Source organism: Perca fluviatilis, chromosome 7, assembly GCF_010015445.1.
Source record: "Perca fluviatilis chromosome 7, GENO_Pfluv_1.0, whole genome shotgun sequence".
Taxonomy (NCBI): domain Eukaryota; kingdom Metazoa; phylum Chordata; class Actinopteri; order Perciformes; family Percidae; genus Perca; species Perca fluviatilis.
Genome location: NC_053118.1, coordinates 4,458,781 through 4,479,432, shown reverse-complemented (window position 1 = coordinate 4,479,432; position 20,652 = coordinate 4,458,781). Strand labels below are relative to the sequence as shown.

General features: G+C 39.8%; 3 protein-coding genes across 10 annotated transcripts in view; 1 reads left to right on the top strand and 2 right to left on the bottom strand.

Moving 5' to 3' along the window:
- Window positions 1–5,427, bottom strand: part of cep192 (centrosomal protein 192) — a 97,304-nt gene extending 91,877 nt beyond the window's left edge. For 3 of the 7 annotated variants that reach the window (XM_039806965.1, XM_039806966.1, XM_039806967.1), the window contains exons 1-3: window positions 5,184–5,426; window positions 4,334–4,577; window positions 3,724–3,834 (exon numbers count right to left, since the gene is read on the bottom strand). In XM_039806965.1, the coding sequence (XP_039662899.1) occupies window positions 3,724–3,834; window positions 4,334–4,506 (284 nt within the window). In that variant the 5' untranslated portion in view covers window positions 4,507–4,577; window positions 5,184–5,426. Of the gene's footprint in view, window positions 1–3,723; window positions 3,835–4,333; window positions 4,578–5,183 lie in introns of all 7 variants that reach the window. The other 4 variants (XM_039806970.1, XM_039806969.1, XM_039806968.1 and 1 more) reach the window with 3 other exon arrangements.
- Window positions 5,428–6,765: 1,338 nt separating this feature from the next.
- On the bottom strand, window positions 6,766–15,996 carry seh1l (SEH1-like (S. cerevisiae); the record flags this gene model as incomplete). The annotated part of the gene is made up of 9 exons (XM_039806964.1): window positions 6,766–7,042; window positions 10,146–10,299; window positions 10,954–11,108; window positions 11,334–11,474; window positions 12,823–12,921; window positions 14,597–14,808; window positions 14,920–15,066; window positions 15,316–15,366; window positions 15,952–15,996. Coding segments are annotated over 9 exons (1,179 nt in total), but the record flags the coding sequence as incomplete, so codon positions are not given.
- Window positions 15,997–16,801: 805 nt separating this feature from the next.
- The window catches only part of ptpn2a (protein tyrosine phosphatase non-receptor type 2a), a 16,850-nt gene continuing 12,999 nt past the window's right edge, over window positions 16,802–20,652 (top strand). Inside the window, exons 1-4 of one of the 2 annotated variants that reach the window (XM_039806963.1) lie at window positions 16,802–17,039; window positions 18,129–18,219; window positions 18,321–18,421; window positions 18,944–19,042. In XM_039806963.1, the coding sequence (XP_039662897.1) occupies window positions 16,983–17,039; window positions 18,129–18,219; window positions 18,321–18,421; window positions 18,944–19,042 (348 nt within the window). In that variant the 5' untranslated portion in view covers window positions 16,802–16,982. The remainder of the gene's footprint in view (window positions 17,040–18,128; window positions 18,220–18,320; window positions 18,422–18,943; window positions 19,043–20,652) is intronic. The other variant, XM_039806962.1, reaches the window with a different exon arrangement.

Genomic DNA, 20,652 nt, shown 5'->3' with positions numbered 1-20,652 from the left:
TGTAAATTCCAAAGCCTGTTCACCAAACTCCTACAGGCCACCACTTGGAAACAAGTCGCAAAAATGGAGAATCTATCTTCAACACGAGGAGAACAAGGCAGACTGGTGGTGAGACAAAGAACTGCTTCAAAAGTTTTGGATCAATTTTTACTTCTTCCAACCATATGTTCAATAAAGAGTCAATGTGGATTTACATATTGCAATAATATCATAATCCTACAATGAATCATTGTTAAAACTAAAATGTACTACTTTGGCCAGGTCATCATCAAAAAAGTGAATTAGTACTTTCAAGATTTTGTCCATGTTGATATTAGCTGCTTTATTTACATTTATTAAAAACGTTGCATTGTTTATCTTTTCATATAGCTAGACGTCTAAACTCTGGGACAAGGCCGTTATGTTTAAATACCTGCCATACTGATTCCAAACAGACAGCTTTGTCAAGGCAGTTTGGGCTTCAGGTAGCTTTTACAAATCACGTTCCGCTATGAACGTGCACACACGTATTGTCTGTATCACGGTCGGTCAGTAAAGGCGCAGTCGCAGTCTTAACAGTAGCGGTCGTTGCCGGTAACGTACTCGTATGACAGAGTGCACGGACCGAAGCTTTGTGACTAGCATCTAATGACTAGCAAGCACTGTCTTACCGCTGCTGCTGTCCAAAACGCGCTGCAGAAGCAAGCACACGGCTCCCTAAAACGACTTCCCGTCTCCACCCTTTTCTTCTTGTCCTCCATTCATGCCCAGCGCCTTTTGTTTTAACTACTTTCTCAACTAAAGCTACAAGTTTGATAAACTTTGCCTAAATTTTTTTTAGCCGCGTTACCACAGAGAACACACCGGTACCGCACTCTGACATTTCGGCAAAGACCCGCCCTACTTTGCATCTGATTGGCTAGAACTCGTTTCATTGGTTGGTGGAAGTTCGATGATTGGTTAAATCCATAGACCGTATGGTTAAATCCAGCGCATTAAAAACAAATCCCATGTGGACTTTTTAATTAATTTATTTTTCTAAAATAGTCATACGCCAGAAATCGGGCACCAGGCCCGAGTACTTACCCCTTAAACATTTTCTCATTGAATCTACACGATTCACGTAGGTCCCCTATTTTGGTTTCAAAACTGCATATTTCGCCGAAAGGTGAGTGATTTTCATGTCTGATCATTGATCACGATACTTTTGATATGTTGTGTTGAGTAGCTTGGTAAAAGTGTAATTGCTACCTGCTAATTCACTCCTTTCACGGAGTCTAGTTACTGTCTGCAAAATCAGCTGTTAGCCACTGGAGTGGTTATAATGACAGTTTCCCCTCAGTAAGACAAAAGTCTCAGAGTCTACCCTAACTGCACATTTGGTCCAGACCTGAGTGGCTGGTCATTATTGATAACTAAGATCAGAGGGTCTCTTTCTTTACCCCTTTCTTCTTTTACTAACACACACACACACACACGCTAGCCACGTAGCTCCCGAGCTAACGCTGCTAGCTTAACCACGTGGAGTCGGTATAACGTTTGGGCAGAGCTAACCATTGACATATATAAAAGGAACTAACACATGAACTAGCATACGGCCCCCCTCGGCCTCTTCAACCCCTTCTCGTGCACCCAGCACCACTACTGCCCTCTTGAGGCTAAATAGTTATGTGCAGCTCACAGGAGTAGCCATTTTGGTAGTTCTTTGTGTTAGCCTACATTTCCACACACACACACACACACACACACACACACACACACACACACACACACACACACACACACACACACACACACACACACACACACACACACACACACACACACACACACACACACACACACACACACACACACACACACACACACACACACACACACACACACACACACACACACACACAGGTTTTCTTGCTTTGTTTTGGTTGTGATATTGTAAAAGGTATATACGTTTTATTATTGAAGGATTATTGATTAGCTACTGATAATTGTGACGTTAATAAATTCTATTATACTTAAATAGCAGTTGCATGTGATTATTTGTGGACATATTGTAATAATTGCTGGTTGAACACAGGTCCGTGCTCAGATTCATCCCTTCCTTTGTTTCCTTTGAAGGATTACCACAGAAATGAGACTGTTCCACAGTTTGATTATTGGCACCTGACTTGCAGGGTGGTGCCCCGTTTTGATTGTTTGTCGATTTGATAAAGTTATTAATAACCATATTCATAACTTTATTAATACTGATAAAACATCTTTGATAATTTGCCAATGATCAAATCTGTACCCTACGAGTACCCAACAGCTGTAATTCACCATGTGTTCTATTAATACATCCATGGTATTATCTTAGGATACATCTGAGGGATGTATGGACGTATGTATGCTGTAAAGCCTGTAACGTGGACGTAACGTCATTAGTGTTTCCAAAAATGCCGGGGCTATCGTCTATGAGTGAAAGTTTCAATATTAATCTTAAATTAAGATAATTAATGTTAAAATAAGTAAATACTTTAATACAGTATCACCATCACTCCGGGTTTAGTGGGTTATTGCAAAAGCTAAAGAAGCAGACTGCAGGTCAAGCTAAATAATGGAGCTGGTTAGGTAGCTAACGTTAACGTAACATCTTATATGTCCCTAAGAGCCGATGTGGGTTTAGGTTTAACAATTATCTTATGATACATCCGAGGGCTGTATGCTGTAAAGCCTGTAACGTGGATGAGGGATGAAGCCATGGATGTATTAAGAGACGCTCTGTTCACAAAACTGCAGGCTAACCTTAGTAGCTAGCGCTAGCTAGTATCTAACTTGTAGCATGACATAATGATTACATCTCCTTGGTTCTCTAAATACATCAATCATTTATTTAGATTAGCACATAAACTATCAGGAACAACTAAAACACAATGTTTAACGTTAGTGGATATTTTAGACAATGAAACGGCGAGTTTATGAGTTCGCCATGTTATACCATAAATGTATTAAGAGAACGACGTATACTTGTCAGCGACACGAGAGACAAGCTCATGAATGTGCATTGTTGCTACGACAACACAAACAAACTGTTGCTTGTGCGCATGTCCATTGTGACGTCACGGGCCAGTCAATGCGGAAGATCCAGACCAGTCTATTCAGAATATCCAAGTATTTTCGAGCTCCACGATTGCTTTATGCGTTTTTGAGCAACTCTCGTTGGAATGAACGGGGCTTCCGAACGCTGTATCCAGTTCTTAGTACATCCATGCCTTCAAGGCCAGGCTGATGTTAGAAGTCCCTCTAGTGGACAAACGTAACAACAACCACATGCTGATAATGGCTTTGACAATGCATAAGCCTGAGTAGTGTAGTACATACATTTTGCTGGACAGTGTGGAAAAACATGAGTTCGTTTTTTCAAAGCTAAAAAACAGCTTCATGGAAAAAGTGTTCTTAACAGCGTTACAGGCAGACAGTCATGTTAATGATTACAGTAGATAAATGTAATATTTCACAGCACATCTGTGTAACATGGGTGTGTTTACTACTGTTGCCAGACAGCCTGCTTCCCTTTATTTCTGGTCTCTTCTTCTCAACTACTTCTTGCTTATTTACAGATTATTTTGTTTACGCCCTCTGGTGTTTCGGAGAATACTGCAACAAACAACGCGTTGAAAAGAAACATCTCCGTGCATCTACTGCGGCCCGTGCACGGTGTCACGCTCGAGTATACCAGACACTTTAAACTACATGTATACTTACAAGTCATCTTTGAAGCTAAGGGCAAACTTGGGCTGTTCTCTAACAGAGGACTGTGAGTTGGCCTGCTGCAGCTCTCTGGCCTCCAGATACGACGCTTCAACAGGATCTCCTCTGTAAGCAAGAGAACATAGAACTGCTTTAACAAAACAACTTTATTGTTAATACACTAAACAACTCTACATCATGGTTAGTGCTCCAAAAAATACATTTAGCAGCTGAATATTGAATCAGTATGAACATCCTCTGCGCAATTTCTTATTTTTGTGGAAAATTTCAGAAACCAAAAAGGGCTGCAGCAACTTCTTATTAACCCTATGCAGTTCTATATTTGGCAGACATGTCCCAATATGTCATAATGCACTCCTATCTATATTTTTTGTCAAATTAGGTGCAGTGTGTACATAAGTTTAATATGAATAAACAGTGTGCATATTAATACTTCCTATTTGAAGTAGCAACTAAATGAAGCTCCAAAATAGGAATTGGAATTATTTCAGCATCCATTCTTAGTCACACTGGTCAAATAGCTTGTGTGATGATTCAGAGGATGCATATAAGCGTTTCCACAACAAGTCACATCTGTCCAAAGCAGAAGCATGCTCCCTCCCACCTGTTGTCAGACCCAGGTTTAATTTTAGCCACTGTAGAGGCAGCCACTGGAAGTCCTGGGCCTGAACCCAATGTCACATTCTCCAGTGTGGCACGGCCACTGGTGCTGTCCAAAGACTTGTAAAGGAAACTGGGAAAGGCTTCATCTTCCAACTTGTAAAAACTATCTGCCATGTTTTGGAATGGAGCAAGGTGACAGCCAAATGTGGCTTGACTTCAGTTCAGGTGAAGACCATCTGTAATGTCTAGGAAAAATGAATAAGGGAAATAAAAGGGAAGGTCAGTATTACTTTAAAAACTCGAAACGTAGCTTGTGCAAACTTTACAGTGCAGTGGCACGGATGTCTATTAAATGACCAGCTTGTTGATACCACCTTAAATACAACTGAAAACTAGTGACAAAAGGTAAAGTTATTTGTTCGCAAACAACGTTACTTCTTTGAATATTTTCATGCTTGTTATTTCGCGGCTAACGTTATGGTTTGTTACAGTTTCAGCTATCAGCAAAACAAAGTGAGAGCAATTAACTAGCTAGCGTATTATGCTAACTTAGCTAACTTGTAACGCTAATGTTAGCTAGTATAACGTTACTTGCTAAAAACAAGTGGGTTTGTCAAAATCACCAGCACGCCCCACATTTGAGCTAACGTTAACTAACGTTACTCCACTATCTTCGTTTATCAAGTTAGCTAGAGAGAAGTGTTGTAAGAATAAAAGTAACAGACAACATTGAAAATCTAACTAGTAAAACCTGCTTGCTACTCCAAGCAAAAAAATTACTTAAGACTGGTCCATTTCAGCAAGAGAATTTGTTAAATCATAACGTTAACGTTAGTTGGACTTCAACTCACATTCAATAACGTTACTCGCAAAGAGGGACCGAGAGACCACGGTTCTTCTCCAACTGTAGCATTTGTTGTTAGACACGTTGCAAGGTGCAGATAGTTAACTTCCAAAAATAACTTCCCAAACAGTTAAGTTTCTCATTATTCCTTAAAAATGGAAACAAACAAACAAAGAAACCGTACAAGAGTTCGGAGTACCAAGCAAGCAGCTCCCAAAAACGACAGGAAGCCCGCGTGAGAGTCATGTCATGTGGGCGGGACTTAACTAATTTAAACAGCTTTGATTGGACAGCAAAACTAAGGGAGGAAATTGTCAATCATGATAGGATGGGATCGGGATTCATGTCATTCTGTTGGACTTGGACATTTGGAACCGTTTGGAAAATAGCCCACATTGGGTCTTATAAAATGAATGACAGAAGGGGGAAACCTATTTTAGACTCCAGCCATAATGCAATGGTAATAAAAAAATACTACAGGAGCCAGTTATTTTAAAATAGGCTCCTCAGTTGAAGTTAAGCAAAACATTATTTCTATCATTCACAAGGAAATAATTGCATATACCAGTATGTACAGTATGATAGTTACTGACCAAGTGTGGAGTTTGTGTTCTGCAAAGCAGCTGCAAGAATGGCTTAGTTAGCAGACAGCTGCATCCTATGCATTCCAGTTTTTGAAAGGACATCTATGAGTGATCCATGAAATGAAATGTTATCCTCCCTATCAAAAGAAATGACATCCTGTTTCTAATTTTAGAGTAAAACCGTGAGATGAAATGCCTCATATTCACCCATAATCTGTTCCTTAACTGTCTGATCCCCACAGGGAAATCTCTTGTATCTGCCCTCAGAAGCCAGGTTCAGCAACAACTCAAAAGATGTGGAATTGGTAGGGATCAGTTACTAGCTCAGAGACACTTCAGCAGGACAAATCAGACCTGAAAAAATAACTGAATCTGACCAGAGCTGTTCCTGATTTTTCTGTTCCGTAAAATAGGCCACAATCAGTCAAAGGACCCTAACATTTTAGAACATCGCTTTTAAAGTGTCAAGATTAACTGTGATTTTCAACTCAACATCGAAAAATACAGTGGATGAAGAATTTCCCAAAAAAGAATTATCATGTGCTCATTACATAGGAGTAGTTCCACATGGTAGTCAGTCATTCATGAATAAACGCTGTCATTGTGTTTGTGAAGCAAAAATAACATTCTTTTAATATCTTGGGGTATTTGGACTTCCACCATGTGCAATTTTAAACCATCCATGAGCGCTGAATGATAACATTCCCTCTGCAGGCACTGATAGTTGAGGTCGTCAGTGTCCAGAAAAATTTACCAGCCGACAGAGAGACGATGTTTCGTGACCCCAAATGTGCTTTTTATTGCACAGTCCATAAACTTAAAGCACTAGAATACAAAACTACTAAATATGGGAAATGTTTAGTTTATTATTCACAGACTAACAATTACTTTAGACTATTTAAAATGGTATCAAAATGGCTTTACTGGACATATAATGTAAATTTCACAAAATCTTCATAACATCTAATACCTTTTCACGCACAGGAAAAAGAACAAAACAGAAAATAGACAAATCTCAAAGGGTCTTTATTAGAAATGAATGGCACTTGTGTGGTTCATGCCCATCCCCCAACCATATCCTTTCTTATTTGAGCTAAAACACCCAAATCACTGTCCTTCAGCCTCTGGTAAGGGCAGCAGTGCTCTAGAGGAGAGTCTGTAGGGAAGAGCCTGTTGAGGCTGAATGGGCTCAGCATCACAGTGCTCTATGAGAGAGGAGGGAGGCAGCAGGTGACCATACCTGGTCCCCGCTCTGGGAGGATCCAGGGGCGGAAAGAAATACCTGAAGCAACAAAAAAATGGATGAAGACGTAGACGACAAAACCATGGACAGGGAGAAGACAGACAATGACAATGGAATACAGTGGGGAAATGCATCAAAGGAAGTAGAAATGAGAGAATACATAGAAAGAAAGGATGTATGTATGCCCTAGAAACCAAAAAGAGAGGGAAATGGCTTATAGAGTAGTCATAGGTTTATTTTTTAAAGGTGTATGTGCAATGTTATTAAAAACAACATGTTGGAATCAAAACAAAGTATAAGCTGTGAAGAACAGAACCATGCAGTTTTCATCTCAACACAGAGCCCTTAAACAGTAATTATTGAGCTAGGACATGACACACATTTCAAATGCCTTAACTCAAGGGCAAATGGTAGCTGCTGCACAGGACACATTAGTAATTTGCAGGATGCTGGTATATCTTTGGAGAGGTCAGCTGCCGCAGGGGAGGGGCAAAGGGAGCTCTCTTGCCAATCCTGCATGCAACAAGCAGTACAATACCACATTACTTCAACAACCCCAATTCTCATTTTTCTAAAAAGAAAATTTGGAACGCAAGAAAACCTTTGCAAATAATTTTACAAAATCAAATTTGTTTTGTAAAATAACTGGTTGCAGAGTTAATATAAAGGAATGCCATACAGTACACAAATCTTGTGTTACTCAGGTTAAAGGGGACTCAAGAGTTAAGTAAAAAAAAAAAAAAAAAAACACTACAAAAATGGTTTTGTTAAGCAACTACAAGTAGTTTTAAATTAATGTAATACTGATGCCTCTTTAGGACCTACATAAGCAAACAAGACCATCAGTGAGAAGATGCTTAATGCCCGTCATAGGTTCCAATTCCCTGCAAAATCAGACCAACTATTTATGGCACAGAGACTAGGTTTAGATAATTTCATTTTTGACGTTATGTTTTATGGTTATGGCTGATACTGGGGCAGGATCAGTGAAGTGGAAAAGAAAAGAATTGACCGAAGAACAAAAAAGCTGAAGGAAACAGTGATAGAGCACTGGCAAAAACACAAGTCAACCTTGATCAGTTATTATAAAGATGAAGAAAATTGTGGGATTTGAAAAGATTTAAAACCAATCCTGATTTGGCGCATAATAACAACAGTTTATGTTGGCCTTGCTACCGAGCTATATTCTGCTGTTGGCTTATTATTATGAAGACATAACATTACTAGGGAATGTTTATAACTTTAGCTTTATCAACAAAATTACTATTACCAGATAGTAACCAAATCTGTTAGTTATAAGCTATGTAAGCAATACATGTAATTACATGTAGTAACTGAGGTGTATGAACAGTACTAAAACAAAGTCTACTTTGTGTCACTATCTCATATTACAGTTATTAATCTTAAATAGCCACAAATAGATGCATTACCTCGTCGCTATGCATCCTGCAAACAGCTGTTTAAAAAAGTAAAATAGTATTCACTCTCTTCCAAAACAAATGTTCCCGCTATCAAGATCTTTACGACAGGAGGCAGTAGTGCTCATGGAAACACTACCACGTTTGTCCACAGGGGCCAGCAAAATCAACACAAAATGGTAGCTCCTTGTAGTTGCTTAAAGTTGGAGGTTATCGAGTTGAACTTAAATGCAGCCACATACCAACTCTGATAAAACCAGTGTTAGCACAAACACGGTTCATTCATTAGCCTATTTAACCGGTTTCATATAACATCAAACGTTAATAGCTGCTCATTTACATGTTTAAAGCAAGTCTATGTAACATTTGCTAAACAGCGACCACTGTGGCTACAAGCGACGATTACGGGAGACAAGACCTAGTGTAATAGCCTGGGAAAACCATGACAAACTTCTGGCAAATTTGAGATTTGCTCTGCAAGTCTGTCTGGCCAAGAGCCCATTTCCATTTTTTCCAAATCGAGGCACCAATCACAACCGTTGAGGCAGGCTTTACACAATGATGATAGCGCAGCAACGGCAAGCAACTTTTTGTTTACATTCAACATGACGGCCACCAAAGCGCAGTGACCCGTTGGTGCCGCTGTCGCTGCTACGTCACCCGGATCGTTGGTCTGATTAGTTGAAGGACTATCCAATTGCGCCCAGAGGCATTTGAGCAGCGTCCGTTGTTAACGCCCCTTTGGAAATGGGCTGTGAATGAGCCCAGACCCACTCTCAGTTACAACTGAGAAGGATCTGTCAACCAGGCTAATAGTGTAACTCTAGCAGAGAAGTTCGCCACTGGTAGCTACTGGTCATACCAGAACTATTAAGGCTGGAGCTACAAAACAAGAGTTGAGAAAGGCTGAGCTTTATTGCTTATAAATTCATAATTTTATTTGTAAAAGAAAGATTGTTTTATCGCTTCTTTCAAAAGTTACACAGTCTTGCTTTAAAGCCCCAATTGTCAGTGGCTGTATTCATACCCATACTGCATGTGTTTATTCTATTTTTTTGATGTTATTACAGTTGGTTAATGAGGTTCGTTTAAGCTGTCCTGCTCAGCAAAGAGTTTGGCAATACTTGCTTAAGGTTACGTTCAAATTGAAAAGTGAAATGAAGAGGAAAAACTATTAAGTTTTGATTTAATTGCTCGTCTAAAAATGGAAATAGTTACAACAATGTTGGATGTTGACAAGTAGTAGACTGAAGCTAATCAAATTTCTTAATATTTACAAAGATTACCTAACTACACAATGGGTTTGCTGTAGATCACGATAAAATTATTTGAAATAATCGTAACAAATTTAAAAATGAAATGAAAATGTATATGAACAGGTTTATTTTACTTTTTATAGCAAGAATATGGTTGGCCCTAACACTGACAATGCAAAGTGGAAACATGAAACTACTCTTGCATGCATCTGTACAAATCAAGAGGAAATTGCTTATTATAAAAAAAAAAAGCACCACAACACATCCAACTCCACAGCGTTGATGCCGACAACTTGTATGCTGGAAGCCAAGCTCTTTGCATGAGTGCAACAATTGGTCAGTGTGGGCCCAGGACGTTTGTCAGTGAGCAGCTGCAGTCCCAGTCAGTGTGAGGCATAAGGAGCTGTCAGTTCTGACTGGAATCGGGCTGGGCTGGGTGAGTGGCGTCAGACGCACCACACCACCTACCTTCCTGCAGACATCCCGTTCAGGGCATTCTGGGAGGTCTGAACAGAGGAGCCAACAACAGTGCTCATGGCTGTGGGCTGACCAGATGAGCCAGTGAGTGGGCTGCCGTCTCCTTTCAGGATGCCTGTGCACTTCCAGTTGTCCATGTAGTTAGCTGCACAGGAACGCAAGGGGGTAATGTCAGTGCTCACGCTGTTTGTAACATGATCAACAAATGACTCAAAGTCCATTTCCTACACATCTAAGCAAAGTGTAAAAGCTGATTAACTTTTCACTGTCATAGGTTATCATTTTAATTTAGTTTCTTCTGTATTTCTCAACTTTACGTGTATTACACATTACAACGGACAATAAAATGTGACAGATGTGGCAGAGCCATGGCACAACCACAACCTGATGCTCCGCATCTAGTTGACATCTGGGGTTACAGCCATAAATGCTTCCAGTTCTAGGCAACTTTTATTTTACAATAAGTACAGTAATCAACATCATAACAACTCAGATGATTTAAGAATGACTGTATCTATAGTTTGGGGTAGGGATGTCCCGATCAGCTTTTTGAACCCCGATACCGAGTCCCGATCCGATACTTGTAGTTGCTCAGATAATAGAGCTGCACACCATTTTGTTTAAAAAAAATAACTAGGTAAACGGACTGATGCCAACATTGCATCAGCCAAAATCATTCAATACCTTGTAAGAGTCACTGTTCACTCAAACTAGGATTTGAAACATGCTATGCTATCACGGAAATTTAAAAACAAGACGGATGAGCAGTCATCAACATAAGCTAACAATAACCTCCCACCTTTCCAGAGGCGCACACAGCCATCATCGCCAGAAGAGGCCAGCAGGGTGCTGGTGATGTTCCAGCTCACACGCCACACCTGGGAGTTGTGGTTGTCAAACTGAGCCACAATCTGCACCTCCAACTTGGTGGGTCCTGTAGAGGTGCTCTCCTTTCTGTCAGATGTATCCAAGTTACAGAAAATCTATTCACACAGTGGTAGCTTCTCGTTTCTGTCATATATAAGTGGTTTAAACTGTCGCAGATGCAAAAGTGCATCTGATAAAAAAAAGATCATTAAAATGTGAAATGCTAAATTGCAGTGACACCACCAATTTGTGTGTTATGAGTCCTTTATAGGACAACTGTTAAAATAGAGAAAAAAAAATTGAATTAGTCACCTCATAGGAACAAGCTTAAAGATTCGGACATCTTTCGTTGCAATGGCGAGCACGTGGAAAGACCTCCCCAGGTTTGGAGCAAATGCAATGTCATGGACTGCATCAGTGACGGTCATCAGCGTCTCTGCTTTAGCATATTTCCTTGATAACAATGGTTAAAACAAACTATTAACAATGGTTAAAACATACTTAAAACAATTGTTAAAAACTTCTTTCAACTACTTGGAATTTTGTAAAGTTTATTGTTGTAGCTTTGTCAAACTACTTTCAAAATGAGAGAAGCAACTGAACTTAAAATCAGACCTTCTCTCTCCTAGTAAATACAAATGAGATATACATGTTAGGTCGCAATAACGACGGGTACAACTTAGCTGCTAACAACATAAACTAGCAAATATTAAAACATTGCTTTTCCCTTTCTGCTCCAAGAGCATTGTGGCTAGTGAAGACCTTAAAATACAACGTAAGGCATTTTGCCTCTAAATTATCTTCTGTACTTATTTCACAAATCAAATATTCAAATGAAATGTATAGTAGTCTTCAACAATCAATCAACATTTATTTATACAGCACTTTACAGCAACCAGCAGGTATCTAAAGTGCTTTACATCAAGAACCAAGAATAAAACAACATAACATACAATAAAAAGAATGAAACCTAGAAAACAGTAAAATCAGAAGAGCTTACATAGAAACAGGAGGAGGACAGGGAAATTGTCACACCACTACTACGTACTAAAAACCATTCTAAATAATTAAGTTTGGATCTAAAAAGAGCTACATCTGTAATAGTGCAAATGTCAGGGGGTAACTTATTCCAGAGTCTTGGGGCAGCAACTGCGTTTTAAGGTAATTGTAGTTTTTTTTCAACCTGGACCCTATGTTCCTACGTTTTTGTGTCCGAGTGACTAATAGGAACAACAATCTTTGAAATTGGTCCAGTATAAAAGCGTGAACGCTGTAACCAGCAGCCACAGACCGGGCTGCAATGTAACCCTATGGGGCAAATGTGCATCATCAATTGTTTTTTGCCGCTGACAGACTCAGATTATTATTCTAAGTGTCTGACAACAATATGGAAAAGGAAAAGGATCCCTACAGAGATTTTAAAACCTCTGTAAGACCTTTCTGTTTAACCAGAAACCGCTCTGAGGTCGCTAGCACTAAATCCACCAGACTGTGTATAGAGCCAACATATTTTCACAGGTAAATCAGGAAACTATGTGTGTATTTCAACCAAAACTAGGAGTTGTGCTGGTTGGAAAAGTGGAAAGATGACCCAGAACGGCCGTTAATAGTTTTATTTTGTTTCTGTCATCTTTGAATATAAAGTTACCCTTTACCTCAATATTTCCCACTATTCATAACTATCTGACATGGATTATTAACAACCCTTATAAAATAAACACCAGCTTCATCAAAATTAAGTCACATTTGTATTGGTATTTTGATAAAAGAGTGACATACACAACACTTCAGGAACACCTACCTTGTATTCTCATTATATTCATAGATCTGAACTTTCCCACCATACGTCACATTACTGTCATCGCTCCCCACTGCAAACATTGGCGGGTGGGCTCGAGAGCTGGGTGGTAGGGGGAAAAAAAACACAAGATTACACTGAGCTAGAGCTGCAAAGATTAATCAGTTGGTCGCCAACTATTTTGACAATCGAATAATTGGATTGAAAAATTCTGATTCCAGCTTCTTAGATCTTCTAGTTTTTTTCACTCCTCTGTGACAGTAAACTAAATATCTTTAAGTTGTGGACAAAACACTGCTTGACATTTTTCACCATTTTCTGACATTTTATAGACCAAACTAAAATCGATTAAATCGAGAAAATAATCAACAAATTAATCGACAATGAAAACAATAGTTAGTTGCAGCCCTAGACTAAGCCTTTTTACAGAACGGTCATTTTTAATGAATTCATTTAAAAGAAAATGTGCTACTTTGGGTCTGATTCAGGCCTCTGTCTGTAGACCGCTCAATATCTGATTGGTTAAAGGTCACGAGTAATAGCCTATCAACACTACAGTTGGCTACTGTGCACAGACACAAATTTTAGGTAGTAGATATTGCTGAAGTCGCAATAAACATAACAATCCTTGACGTTGAATTTGCAAACAGAGATGTGACCTATGACCAAATTATAACAATTTATAAAAGTGCAGTGAAGTGAGGATACAGCAATTTCATTTACCAGACGTATATAACGCAGACCTGCCGATGCACATTTAACCTGCTTTAGACCCTTTCATATGAGTCAAAGGAATGGAAACTCTCAACAGCTAACAAATTAAAAAAATCTAAAATCACTTAATCAGTCATTTCAGGCCCTGTATAATATTCCTATTAGGGACATACGTATGTTGTTGGTTTTAGTGAAATGACAGTACTTAAAATACTTTACATTGTTTTATGCAGCCTAATTTATTACATTACTCTCATATCTGACTACTGTATTATCATAAAGTAACACCTCTAAATATACAGGAGGTGCATAAATGCAATGGACTAAATAATAGAAACACCTGTCAACTGCAGCCTCCAAAATAATCCAACAGTTGAATCAACACCTCTCTAAAACAGTTTGAACATTATAATGTTATAATGTTTATGAAGGTAGGACTGTTGTATTAAGGCAAATGTATGCTTCTGGGTTAAATCGACACCGTGGCTACGTACGTAGAGATACCGACCCTACGGCGGACCCTTGCCATAGCCCGACGTGCACCTCTCTAAAAATGTGACTACGAGTCGCGGCGACTCTTGCAGCTCTGCCGTGGCTTGGTAGCGTTGCATTTCCCCCCCCAAAAAAACATCAAATAACACAGAAGTGCTTAGACCTGCATGTTACTAAGGCTTTCACTACTGTTGATGCACGGGGCATCCATGTTGGATTTTTAGCTCAGAGTACCCTGTGGTTACCCGGGTTCTGAGCTCAGAAATCCAAGGTCAGGGGTCATGTTTCTGACTTTGACCTCGGAAAATCCGACTTCCGAGTAATAAATGGCACGCACTATAAAATTCCCATTCGGGCTGTAACTAACAATTATTTAACCACAATTGACTGCAAATGTTCTCGATTTATTTATAAAACATCAGAAACTTCTCACAATTTCTCAAAGCCTTGTTTTGTCCAACTAACAGTCCAAAATACAGGGATATTAATTTTATTGGACGGTTGTGAAAATGAAAATAGCAAATTCTCAATTTGAGAATCTGGACCCAATCTGGTAAAACTGTGGTCTAACCTTGAGGGATTCCAAGAGATGCAGCTGCAGCTGAGCTTGCAGGAGATCTCGTGCTGCAGGGACCACTGACTCAGGTTCATCACATCAGGAGCCTCGTAGATCCTCACTACTCCATCCGCAGAGCAGGTGGTCAACATCAGGCCCATGTGTTTAGGGGCAAACTTCACATCAGTCACTGAGGTTCTACTGTCCACTAGAGTGGTTCTCTTTATCTAAAACAGAACACCATGAAATAATTGGGTCAGATCTTGTATCAAACAGAAGACTGTAGAAAAAAGTGACCATCTGCAGTGATTTTTGAAGGATTCTGCGGTTGTACTAACCCAGTGGCTCAGTCCTCTCTGCTTGTCGTTGGACTCCCCTACAATCTCTTCCCAGACGGCAGCTGTCCTGTCAAAGGAGCAGGAGGCCAGAACCTGCCCGAATTCTGGATGAGCCCAGGTCACTCTCCACACTGATCCACTGTGTGTCTGCACATTAGAGAAAAGAGCTTTTGTCAAATCAACAAACCCAAACACTAGTTTTCAAGATTTCAAGTTGTATCCATATCAGTGAAAGTATGAATCCACAAAAGACACAGAGTAGGCTAAGACTTAAATAAATTAGTAAATGCAGTTATGCAAATTTAATATGCTGTTATGTAAGTAAGCTGGCTGATGAATTATTATTTTACCAGGAAAGTCTTTACAGTTACAATGTATCAAGCTGCTGTGGCTTACCTTCCAGCTGGCTGTGCAGTGCCACTCTCCATTCTCACTTTTGTCCCAAACCTGAGAGAAAAGGGGACATGAAACAATGATAAGACATATTGCTGAAATGAAAAGTATCGGTAACGTTACACACTTGTGAAGCTGGCAACATAGAACACTCAATAACATTCCTGCATATGATAACGTTAAACTCTTCACTTTGAGGTCTCGAATTGGTTTACAACTAATGTTGTTGCACCTCTTAAATAACAGGTGTAAGTTAGTACTATATATGCAGGGGGGCATTTCAAATGCCTTTTGTTGCTATTCGCCAACTCTGCCGTGTTACAACTGCTACACAGCTTAACGTTACCTACAACTACCCTAGCTTGTATGCTAACGTGGCAGGCACCATGGCTACTAAACTAGCTACATTTATTAAGGTAAAGCTGCCTTCGATAATCAGAATAATACCGTTTATAAAGAGTCTATGGTCAGAATAAGCAGCAGATTTAGCAAATCACCTAGCTAACATTACGTCTATTAGGGAGTTGTGTATAAGGGTGTTGATAATGCGGGTGGTGTTAACAAGCTAGCTAGCTGTGACAGCTAACGCTAACATTAGCAAACTGATGAATAACGTTACTTCATGTTAATTTGCGTTACCTTAACACTTTGGTCACTGGAGCAAGTTGCCATCCTCCGGCCGTGAAAATACACCCCCCCCTCCTTATTTTTTTTTTTTTTGCCGCACCACCCCCCCCCACAAACATAACACAACCCCCCCCCCATGCAACACTAATGTTAGCTAGCTAGCTAAACTGGTTGCCTAGCAGGCCTGTCATGTGTCTACTTGTGGGTGTGTATTTGGCGGGTCCTCATAGTGTGTGTGCACCGGACCGGAGTTGACCCAAAATAATAATAATTTGACCACAGAGGGGCGCATTTAAACCAATTTTAGGTAAATCATATTTGCAAGCTACTTTATGATACCTAGTATGGTGAAACTTATCATATCGAAGCGAAAAGCAACCAGAAAATAATTTGAAAAAATGTGAAAATAGTTTATAGAAATTAATTAACTGTAATATCTTTGCTCAACTGCCATCCTCCGGTCACCGGGGTTGCCAGGTTCGGTAGAATATTTTCCGTTATATTTAATAACGCTACTTTTAACGCTCATTTTAACACTTTTAGACCAGAGGAGTGTGGCAACAATGTTTTTAATATGTTTATTTTGTATTGTATGCTACTTCATTTGTTATTCTTATCTTGCCTTCTGTATAATGTGGGAAAACATTTTTTTAAATATTTTAATAATTATAGGCCTATAGTTGTGGTTAGGTTAGCTAAACTAACTAGGTTTAAAAATTCTAATTCCGTTTACTGCAAGGGTCAATGTTGATATATGTCGATATGTATAATAAAACATCTGCACAGCAATATGTGACTCGAGTTATCTTTTTGATAGGTTGACAAAAACCTATGACAAAACACGTAACTGGCAACCCAAGTCAGTCAGCGTGCAGGCGTGCATGCAGTATTGTGCCGGAGAAGCAGACTCCCCGCAGGGATCCCCAGGGTTACACACACTGCTGTTTAGCTAGATGGCTGACAGAAAGGAGTAACTTAGTGAACGGTGCCACAAACGCTCTGTGATCATCCAGCAATTGTCTCAGGGCATTAATTACGATATAATGGAGCAAGAATTTGAAGACATTGATTCGTCTGGGAAATGGCAAAACCTTTACAATGTAAGTCGGGACATTGGGCCTCTCGTGTTTCTATGACGATCGGTTGCTAATTTACTTAGCTAGCTAGCAAATTTGATAGCTAGCCCGTTAGACACCTTTCCCAGTATTTAGTTACTTTTAGTCTTCTCTGCGACTCATTGTGTTAACTTATAGACCTCATCAGATTGTGTAGAGGTTATGTATAGTACTATGCACATAGTGAATACGAATGAGAAACTAGCAATCCGCGCTAGTAGTCGCTGACGTGACTTCCGTAGCGAGAAAGCTTCTAACGTTAGCTAGCGTTAGAAAACGTGCAGCGGCAGCCTTCATAGTTGAGCTCAGCTAATGCTGGATGACGCTTGCAGACGTCAGCTGCACTTTCTGAGAACTCATCAGGACTTCCAGAGAAAAGCACATGTGTTTCACCACCAGCTGTCAATGCGAGTCAGTAGATAGCTATAGCTAGAAAATCTCCCGGGCTTGTATAGTGAAACTGTATTTTGCAGTTGATAGAGATATAATTTCAAAATAATCTTTTGTTTTTACTGAGACCTAAGTAAAGTAAAAGTCTACAGCTATTCAGCGTGTAATTATTATATCATTAGAAGTGGACATTGTTTTTCTCATGTTTACTTAAAAGTTGAACTATTCTGGTGCCTGCCAAAGTCTACTTCTATTTTTTGTTGTTGCTTTTATCTGTAAATGGTTCTAGTTTATATGTCACTTAAAAAGAAAGAGATGGCAAACTTATTGTCCAGCAGAGGCTTGTGGAGATCATCTTTGTCCGCACCACGTACACACAATGAAAACTATACGTAGTAAAAAAGAACTTCACTCCAACACAATACAGTGTTTTGACAGATGACGAACAGAACACAGCAGAGCAGCGTATGTCAGTTATAGTTGACAGTTTCAATAAATCTAGCACAAAATGCATACTGTGTTAAAGACCTTTTAGCTCTCTGCATGGTATTTACATTAATGTCAGTATTACTGGCCACCACTTTAGTCACGCTGGAGGTGTGTTATACCTATGCACCAGTTTGGTGATTCTTAATCAACGTAATGCTATACTCCTAACTTCCTCCTTGTCTTTGTCTTCAACAGGAAATCCGTAACCAAGCCAGTGACTATCCTTACAAGGTGGCAAAACTTCCAGCGAATCGGAATTTGAACCGCTACAGAGATGTCAGCCCATGTGAGTCTTATGACAAATAAGGTTGTTGGTTAAAATTTGTATTATTGTGAATGACATCTTTGTGATTTGTAATTGCTCTATGGTCTCTCGTCTGGTTTCAGATGATCACAGTCGGGTAAAACTTGAAAACTCCGAAAATGACTACATCAATGCAAGTTTAGTCATGGTGGAAGAAGCCCAAAGAGCTTACATTCTTTCTCAGGTACGGCAAGCAATGTCTGAGTTAATGCTGAACGCACCATCGGTGCATCTCATGTCGCTCAAATTGCATCCCAGACTCGTGTCTTAGTCCGTCCCACCGAGGAAGCACGGGAGAGACACGATGAACTCATGCGAGGAGATGAAACGAGCAATTGTGTTTTAGAGGGATGAGACATCCTTTCCTCAAAAGTGTCCATGAATTTGTCAGCTGTTTGGGCGGAGTTAGCAACGGCTTTCAGCTGCACGGCGTCCGGGAAGGCTGCTCTCGTGTTTCCTTGGCTATAGCTCCCTCGATGATCCCTCCTCGATGCTTGGTACTCGGTCCTCAGGGTAGAAATAAGGTCTTTGAGACGGTCTTCACGGAGGAGGGACAGAACAGCTTCCGGTTCAGCCGAGGACCGAGGAGCTATCAAATAAGGGGCATGGGATGTACCCGTCTTGAAGAAGAATGTGTTTTGTGTGCTTTTGATAATGAGTGGATTTGTTTCTATGTACTGTACATTTCTTTCTTTTGCTTCCACAGGGGCCATTGAGGAATACCTGTGGTCATTTCTGGCTGATGATTTGGGAGCAGTGTTCCAAAGCTGTTATAATGCTCAACAGAATCATTGAAAAGGGATCTGTGAGTACACTTCAGCACCTGCTGATCATTGATTTGCTTGCTGACTGTTTCAAGGTGTCATATCTTTATAGTAATAGCTGTAGACATTCTTGCTGCACACAGCACTTTGCATACATTGTCTATGTTAGTTTGACTTTGTCTGTCATTCGTATGTCCACAAAGACAACCTCTTTCTGTATTTATATGTTATAATAGTACAGTGCGTGTTCAAAACATGCTTGTTCGGACTGACTGATTGCTTGGCCTGTGGTATTGCTGCTGTGGTATAGCTTTCTTACGGGTCCTGAGCAATACACCTGCCATGACATTGGGGGTGGTGATGGCACAGTGGATATGATACATTCCTTTGATGCGGGAGATCCGGGTTTAATTCCCACTCCGATACATTAACCAATGTGTCCCTGAGCAAGACTCTTAACCCCTAATTGCTCCAGAGGTGTGTGACCTCTGAGATATATATATAAATCTCTATATCCGTGGGTTTCATGAAATGCGCTTTAATAATCTAAGTTATTATGTTGGTTGCTACAACAATCTCTTAATAATTTGGCTCATGACACAGTGACAGTGAAACCCGGTTTAGCTCATGAGACATCCAGAGTAGACTAATTTACTGTATGCAACACTGGAAATGCAACGATGCATCTTATTCTCTTATTGTAAATTAATGATTTTCTGTCTGAGCAAAACATTCATCGCAACTATATGACCTCCCGGTAACGCTGACTCGGTAATACAGTGGGAAATACAGCACCGTAAAGAAAGGACCTTTACAACAGCAGGTGTGGTAAAAACACTATCACTTTAGTCCGAAGCGTCCGCTAGAATCAACACAAACTGAAAGTTACTTTAACAAAATTTTAAGTACATTGTGCTGATATAATGCCTTTCTTTTTACTTGAAGTCAACATTTGAATGCAAGACTACTGTGCGATTTAATTTGTTTTACAATTAATACATAAAAGTCGCTTGCTTTGATCGCGGTTATAAAGTTGATGGATTTAATTAGTAGATGATTTTTGCCAGCGTAAATGTTACTAGTGTTATAAGTTAGTATGGCAAACTTACACAATTTGAGTTGCAATGGCAGAGTAGCGCTGTTCCTGTGTGCTATCCACTCGTGCTGGTTGACTCCAGGAAAGTAAATGTGTTCGGTTGTAACGTAAGTATATCTAGCATCCGCGTCAGAACCACAGGTCAAATACACTAATTTCCAAATAGGAAAGCTCTAGCTTATCTTTATAATGGAGTTAACTGGAGCTAACTGCTAATCGTTGCTAACCAAGCCTCCCGTTCTCTGTCTTTGTGTCCGTACCCATTAACTGTACTTAGGGACTCGAATAAGTTGGCTGTAAAAGTTTTAAACTACAATTTTTTTTACAAGTTGTTTGAATGACTTGAAATCTGTTCAGAGCCGAATGAGTTTAACACATGTAACGGTACAGTACAAAACAATGTGATTAAAACACTTTAAAGAACGAGCAACCGTCTGATTAGGTATAAGATGGTCACCTTGTAGTCTCGCATTGCCAGACCCTATTCCACAGCGCTGCGGAGGAAGGTCTGGCTAGTCCACACAGAATTCCGCGATGGGAGAAAAACGTGCTCTG